This window comes from Brachionichthys hirsutus, chromosome 15 (genome assembly GCF_040956055.1).
Source record: "Brachionichthys hirsutus isolate HB-005 chromosome 15, CSIRO-AGI_Bhir_v1, whole genome shotgun sequence".
NCBI lineage: Eukaryota > Metazoa > Chordata > Actinopteri > Lophiiformes > Brachionichthyidae > Brachionichthys > Brachionichthys hirsutus.
This window is the reverse complement of record NC_090911.1, coordinates 5704722-5712428: the sequence shown is the minus strand read 5'-3', so window position 1 is coordinate 5712428 and position 7707 is coordinate 5704722. Positions and strand designations below refer to the sequence as shown.

At 41.6% G+C, this 7707-nt stretch overlaps 2 protein-coding genes across 3 annotated transcripts in view; both read right to left on the bottom strand.

Annotated features, from left to right (window-relative positions):
- Nucleotides 1–538, bottom strand: part of LOC137904662 (glucagon family neuropeptides-like) — a 1547-nt gene extending 1009 nt beyond the window's left edge. The window contains exon 1 of the mRNA XM_068748866.1: nt 486–538. Within this exon, the coding sequence (XP_068604967.1) occupies nt 486–538 (53 nt within the window). The remainder of the gene's footprint in view (nt 1–485) is intronic.
- A 505-nt stretch (nt 539–1043) lies between these two features.
- On the bottom strand, nt 1044–3387 carry adcyap1b (adenylate cyclase activating polypeptide 1b). Of its 2 annotated transcripts, XM_068748643.1 has the most exons (4): nt 3293–3387; nt 2270–2404; nt 1815–1919; nt 1044–1227 (listed from the first exon to the last, which is right to left on the bottom strand). In XM_068748643.1, exons 1-4 carry the CDS (start codon nt 3385–3387, stop codon nt 1044–1046), a joined length of 519 nt encoding a protein of 172 aa, XP_068604744.1. The 2 variants fall into 2 exon arrangements, with proteins under 2 accessions (XP_068604744.1, XP_068604745.1); XM_068748644.1 differs by lacking the exon at nt 1815–1919.
- Between the last annotated feature and the right edge of the window lie 4320 nt (nt 3388–7707).

Sequence of the window (7707 nt, the reverse complement as noted above, 5' to 3'; positions counted from 1 at the left end):
ACGCTACCTTTTCCTGCATCTTGCGTGCTCTGGGCCCCTTCTAAATATGTTTAGTGCTGACAAAATGATGTCAACAATTGGAGCACATTCCTCAAAATAATTGTGCTGACTGAACACAAACAAGGGAATGAATATGTGCACTGTGCAATTTCTAAACTTTACATAACACACACATTTGGAACATTCCTGACACAGTCCTATATGGAGCATGATTTATCTCTTGCAGTAAATGACTTTGAGGCAAGTGAGCAAGTACTGTTTGCTGCATAATGTTAACAGTGACCCTAATGCTTCCTTTATCGCTATTAAAGGTGACAATGCCCTTGCAAAACCCTACAATTAAATTTCTGTTACAACAAGGCTCGAATTTTACCACCGGCTACATGAATCTCTGTGCAAGTCAATCAGTTATCCATCAAATGAGAGGCTGTCCAACAGAAGCCTCCTGGATCCCCCTGGAGGGGTAGCAAGCTATGCAAACCTACAGAGCTCCATTAAGAGATCGAGGAGAAGGGTGAACAAGGGCAACATCTATCATTTAGGATATGCTGGATATGCCTCACATAGCATGCTCATTGCTTCTTTGGGCCCGTTTGGAAAACAAACAACACTAAAAAAATAGACCGTTGGTTACAAAAATAAGTATAACATTCAATACTTTGATTGTCTTTTTTAAAATCTATTTATTTTCTGCATATGTAGATGACCTTTAAAGATTTCAAGCGCATAATGTTGAAGGTGCACAATTCTTTTTATTTTCTATTTCTTTTTTTCTTTTTTTCTTTTGTGTTCAACGTCTTAACATGAAAATCAAATATTGGTCCACAAAGTATAGCTGTGTGGTATCAAGTGCTTTGTACAAAAAGGAAAAAAAAAACAATGTTATTATTAAAATATTCATTTTAATGGCTTTACTTCATACATAAATAACATGTTGAAAGAACACAGGCGCAATCCACTGGTTGGTCAGGTATATCTGAATGACTCTGATGTAACGACTGGATGTATATACACAGGAGGGCAGTGTGGGCGCTTCAACAACGCTACAAGTACGCAAGTCGGCGTCCTTTGTTCCGAACTCTCTGTCTGTACCTTCTTCCCAGAACCGCTGCCAGATATTTCTGCACGGCCATCTGCTTTCTATAGCGACTGTAGCTGTCGGTGAAGATCCCATCTGAGTGTCTTTTGGATAAGGGCTCCGACTCGTCCTCCATGCTGTTGTCTTCACTGCAAAGAACAACACGAAAAAACAATAAAAACATTTAAGTTGCAGCTTTCCACCTCTAATCAGATTCCTGCTCGTTTTCGTTTTACAAATTATAATTGGAATTCTCTTCTGATGGTCATGAGTCAAAGTTGCCTGCAGCCACTAAGAAAACGCGCGTCTTTTTTGTCCTTTTATTATATTTTCGTTCGGTGAGCAGGCCAACATAAAAGAAACAATGATTTAAACATTTCAGAAAAGCGATTAATTATTAATTAGCAGCCAATTGCACATTTTTGACGCATGGCTTTTCATAAGGGGGTAGCAAAATCAATTTATGGATTAATAACAATGAAACGTTTTTGGTTGTTTTTTCTTTCTTTTTTCTTGCAGAAAACGAACCCTCTGTTCTTGAGGAAGGACGCCACAACACATAGAAACGAAAAGGATGTCGTGAAAATGTCTAGACCTTCTTCTTGAGAGAGATTAAACATAATGGACGAAGCGCGCACGTAAAATGACAGACAGTGACGCAGCAGCCCGGACTCGTGCAGCGGAGGAACATAAAAGATGATGACTGCAGGTGAACGCATATAAGAAATGCCCTTACCCTGCACGAATTGTCATCAGAGAATGCAGAAAATGTCTCGCTGTTAACTGACCCAGGATCTCCCTCAAGGCTCTATCTAATTCTTCCTCAGCATGCCTTTCTGGTCTGAGATGATAAAACGCCAAAACACATAGATCATCAGTGACTGAAAAAAGCGCAGACAAAATGATCAAAAGTAGCCTAAAATGTCCCCCCCCCCCCCCCCCCCCCCCCCCCCACCCCTCCGCAGAACCAGAATCTCAGCCTATCACGTTCTATATCTACCGACCGATTGTCTCTAGATTATTAACAATATTTGGAATAAACATTTTAGGCTACTCGTTGTGAAAATAACACTGAACAAATAACATGAGAAACTCTGGGGGGGACAAAGCAAGCAAACATTATCGCAAACAGCAAAGAAAAAAAAAAAAAGTCATTAAAATGGAATTCAGCTCGAAGCTTCGGCTGTTTACCTCTTCTCTGGTGGATAGTATAGCGTGTACGCGTCGTCGTTTAAGGATGGAGGGCTTCGTATCGCAATCTGATCGCTATCAAAACCCATGTCGGATAACGAATTCCCATCTTCATCGAAGGCGTCGTTTTCAAGTCTAAAAAAGGAAGAGCATTCGTCACATATTTGATCTCAGCACAAGTGGGAAGCGCGTGTAACAGAATGCCAGAATATTTGCATGCCTTTCTTAAAATTGTTGGAGGTTAAATGAAAACGTGTATGAAAAGGAAAAGAAAAAAGAAAAGTGTAAAAATAGATATATGTGTTTATGAATAAAATAAGTAATGGATGCTTTTAATTTGATAAATGTAAAAGGTATCAAATATGAATCGATTTTTTTTTCTTTGTGAAAATACATTATTTTTATTATATTTTTATTCCAACGTTATGCTGCTGCTCTGAACATTAGATTTTAAAGCGCCAAACAATAATTGTGAAAATTGTCGTTTACAGCAAATGCGCGGAGACGAATTTACGTTCAGAGTTCTGCAATTCGCAGTGAAAATTGGAATCTATACGAACCACGCCCAAATTATGGTTTTGCTTTTCACAGAAGGACATAATAAATCTGAGATTTGTAGAGCTCTGCCATTCGTTTTGCCTCGCCTCTCCGGTGACGCTGGTCCACCGTCATCCCGTGGGCTATCCACTGCGCTCTCATTTTTAATAAGGGGAGTTCTGAGAACAGTCCCACCGGACAGATGCCTCTACGCAATTTCCATTGCAATTTTCCAAACGAAGCTGTTTTGTTCTTCTTGTTGACAATGCTATCAATTCTGTGATTTAACATTTTTGCTCATATTTGTGTGCGTAATTACGCACCATTACTTAGTGCTAACAACGCATTCAATAAATGGGAGCGTATTTACATATCAAAAAGCAAATACCATCAATGAACAAAAATTGTGCTCAGTGTAAAATAACATGAATGCATTCCAAAACATAGCCAAGTTTATAAATGCGCACAAAGCGCAGACACACCTACCTAATCTTGGGGTAATTTATTCCGATAGGTGTGCAGAAGACGCTGTAGTGCGTTAAAATGAGCAAGATTAAAGTGGCTTTACTTGAACTGGCCATGCTGTTAGAAAATGGAAAGCAGACGTAAAATGAATCAGGTTAGTCACTCCCAAAGAAACAACGTTCTTTGCTCTGTCAAATTCACAAGCTGCGCTACTTCTCTTCCTATAAACTATCCGAAGCTGGATCGATCATGAACCTCTTTAAATGAACTGGCGGAGACGCCGCCTCCGTTTGCTAGAAATCTTTTTTTTTTTTTTTGTCTAATTCATCCCATTTCGTAAAAGTTTAACTGATACGGAATCCTTTGCATGCAGCGCTGGAGAAAACAGCACGTCTCCTTGTGCAAGGAAGAAAAGGAATAGTTTCCGCTACTTTATCTGGTTCTCCATCAATAAATATCTCCTAGTTTTTTTTTTTTTTTACAATACACAGATAAAGGACATACCTCAGCGGGAAGGCAGAGAGAACGCTGTGCTGGCTGTGCCCCGTGCGCGGCTGCGGTGGTGTGTGCGTAAGAGAGACGGTATCTTTCTCACGGCACTTCTTTCCCGGCTGACGCGCCTCCGTCGTCTCCTTATGTTCCCTTCAGAACAGCCTCGCTCACTTTTTTTTTTTAACAGATTCGGTCACTCGCTGCAGGCGAACAGAAACTCTGTGGTAAAGTGGGCTGTATGTTCGTCTACATATCTTTGCCCTTAACTTTTGTTCTGTGCTGTGATTGCCTTGGATTTTTATCCTTGTATCGTAAGCCTCCCCCTCCCTCCATCCCTCCCCCTCCCCTCCCCCCAATAAGTCACATTAAGGATGCTACAGACGTCATCAAGTCTGGCTCCCGGAATATAAAAGTACAGTTCCTTTCTCATCCATGTATCCGTCAGACTCACCCCCACCCCCCCCTAAAATGGAAGTTTACTTCGAAACTTTCTTCTTTAAAAAAAAAAAAAGATTGTTGTGAACTCGTGAATTCATGAATTTTGCATAAAATCGATTTGTCCGTCACCGCGGTGGCGTATTTTCTCCCTTCACCCCCCCTCCCTCCCCCCTTCCCGCCTCAATAATAAGTCCTAAAATGCTTTTATGATTCTGACTGGGAAATGATTATCTCTGATGCTTCTGTGGGCGGCGGTTGTGTCCGTGGTTTTAATGGAAGAGGAAGAGATCAGGCTGATCAAGTTCGAGGCCCCTGGGGAGTCCGGAGCTGTCCGGTGCTGAAACGAATCGCCATCCGTCGTGTGACTGTATCTGTATTTACAGGAACTGCTTCTAATCAATTCCAATAATTATTTATCAATTGACATCTTTCAAATGGCCACGAAGCACCCGCGCCAAAGGCCTGGGCGTCGGCGTTACATTGTTGAACTATAAGCGGATCTGATTTAATCTGATTGAAACATGCGCTGATGACGCATCAAGCAGCCTCAAATGATTCACACATCTTCCCAGCATTATGATGTCTGTGTCATTATTGTGAACTATAACTAACTAACTATACATAAGACGTGTCGCTCTATTCAATTTATGAATATCCAAAGAAGCAGTTGGTCAAATTTGTCCACCCCGTATGCGTAAATTGATACTTGAATTGGTTTAATATTCTTGACATCTAAAACTGGCGTCTGAGAGAGAAGAGTTGAGTTATGACACTTTGAACTCCGATGGTCGACGCATAGGAACAAATCTAATTTCAGCGTCATGCGCCGTGTGGGCCCCGTCATAATCTCACCACACCTTTTGATATTCAAACTGAGTCACACCGATGGCTCACCTGCCCATTGAAGAGTCTGTCAAATAAGAGAGATTCACGTCAGCATTTATTTACTCTGACGCAATATGACGGAAAAAAAAAACGTCAGTCATTGGACGGGTTTGGGTGGGGGGGGGGGGGGCATCCACAAGTTCTTGGTGACACCGGCAGGGAACATAACTTAAATGGATAGATGGATCCGGTTGTTAATATCAGGCCCTAATGCGCGTATAAATGTTGCTCAGCAGCATGAGCAAACAGCGCCACCGTGAGGATTGCAGCATGCCTACATGCGGGCCATTCTTGCGCACGGACCATGACCAGAAACACTGTTCTCACAGGAGAACAAATCGTTTTCACCTCATACCTTTCAGCTAAAATAACATTGACTTAAAAAACCAACACCAATAACGTTCAGATTAATGTTTTTAAAATGTATAGAAAATTCCCCTTAGACCATTTATGAACCATTCATAATTATTATTTATCAGAATTTTTCAAAACTTTAACCAGGAAGATTTTTACCAAGTACCCTGAGGCCATGGTTTATTGCCGATCCTGTCTTGTTGATTATTATTGTGTAGCTGTTGTCATCAGCTGGTCACAATAGGACATTTTAGTGCCTTCATGATTTGAACCTCCCTGCATGCCCATTTTTATTTCATTCATTCTGCTGTTGAATCCCTCCCACTCCATGACAGAACATCCATCCATCCATTCTTTATACAAGCATGCAAGGAATATCCACGAGTCTAGGTTTATGCATCTGTGTTTATTATTAGAAGAATCTTTTTAGATACGTTTGGAAATAATATTGGCACATAAAAACAGAAAAGAGTCTGGCAAAAGAAAATGAAACCTTTTCTCTGACTGGACATCCGGCGTCCCACTGGGCTGCTTTTCAGGAGATGACGCCATAATAGAGCTGCACAATGCAGACAACGTCGGTAGAGGGCAGTAAATCCCTTCAGAATATTTTCATAAATCTCAGCACAAACACGCGCACACGCGCGCACACACACAGTTAGTAGTAATTGTTTTTGATGACGCAGAATGTTTATGACCCGAGCCTTTAATAAAAAAAAACTTTATTCGAGGTTTCTGCAGGTCTTCCACCTTCAGAACTGATATCATGTGCAGGCTTTGATATCAAGCAAGAAGCCTTTGAATCATTAACATCATTCATTCGTTCACACACCTAGGGGGCGCCAGAAGCCAAGACGTTGTGAAAGTGTTTGTAGGATAAAAGACACGTTACGCCGTCGTTGTTTATTTTTTAATTACACTGCACATGTATTTGTACGCAATTTTATTGGGTAATTGTGTGCACTGCACAGATGGCGTCTCTCCTCAATCTGTGCCTGTGATGCCGGCCATACTGGTCCCCAGAGAAAATCATTCAATAGGACGTTGTGTGACGTTAAAGTGTCATGGGAAATAATAAAATACACCTGCGTAAACTGCGTAAATAAAAAGAAGACAAGACGTACATTTCCATTAGAAACCCCAACTCTCAAGCAGGTATGTGTAAATTGTTACCTATAATAATTGTAGATGAATGAGTTGTTTTCATTATTGAAGAGGAAAAAGAAGGAATAAAAGAAAAATAAATTATTATGGCTAGAGGCAAAAGTCCTAGAAGGTGGTCTGAACTTATTAACAAGAAAAGTGGTTCTTTGCTGAGTTCATTTCTAAATCTATGATGTACGATTCTGATGCGGGTTCCTGAACGCCGCGCCATTACGCCTTTGGCCTGGTCTCTGCTCGGCGCTCGTTCGGCTATTGTTGTGAGCGTCCCAGCAGCGCGACCGCGCTCCGGAGGCAGGCGGTGATTTACGAATGTTTACTGTGTTCGTTTTCCTCCTCAACGCGCAGTAGTCAGTGACCTTCTTCAGCCGTCGGCTTCTGCTTTTTCTTTTTTTTTTTACATTTGAAAGGAAAGTACAGGACCCAAGTGGAGGACTTTGGGCTGGTTAGGTAGTAAATCGGTATGGGACGGAGGGGACAGTGAGATTCCACGCGTAAATTCTTCTTCCGCGTCCCTGGAGTGAACTGAATGGAGTAAAAACTCTGGAACGGGGACCACAGGGCGCATGCAGTCGAACGACGACACTGCTAAAGTCGCTTTTAAGGTAAGAAGTGCTCAGCAAAAAAAAAAAAAGAAAGTCACATGTTGTCCTGTCGGTGAATACGCAGGCCTAGTGGTGCCGTGACACTTGGAGAAAGTTAATTAAAGGTGCTGGAAGAGTTTCAGCTGCGTTACGCTGTAATTAAAGTCCAACTCATCGTTAACCCTGAACCACGGCTCGATCATATCGAATGACATGTATAATTATTTACTGAGATAATAAAACAGCGAGGATTTCCAAAAAAAACCGTTTCGGAATTGCTTCATTTTCATGAACTAAACGTCATCAAACCTTTTGATCTGTGACCTTTAGCCTCATTTGGAAATGTTCAGCCAAATCTGCCCCCTTTTCTGCCAATCACCCTCAGGCCTTGCTCACCATTAGAGCTTCCAAAAGGACAAAGCTATCATTAACCCTCTTGCAGTCATTGTGCCTGTCCGCTCTTGCGTGCTTTTAATGCGGTGGGGCGACTTCACTTTTTTGTATTTGCAGACTCCCCCAAAC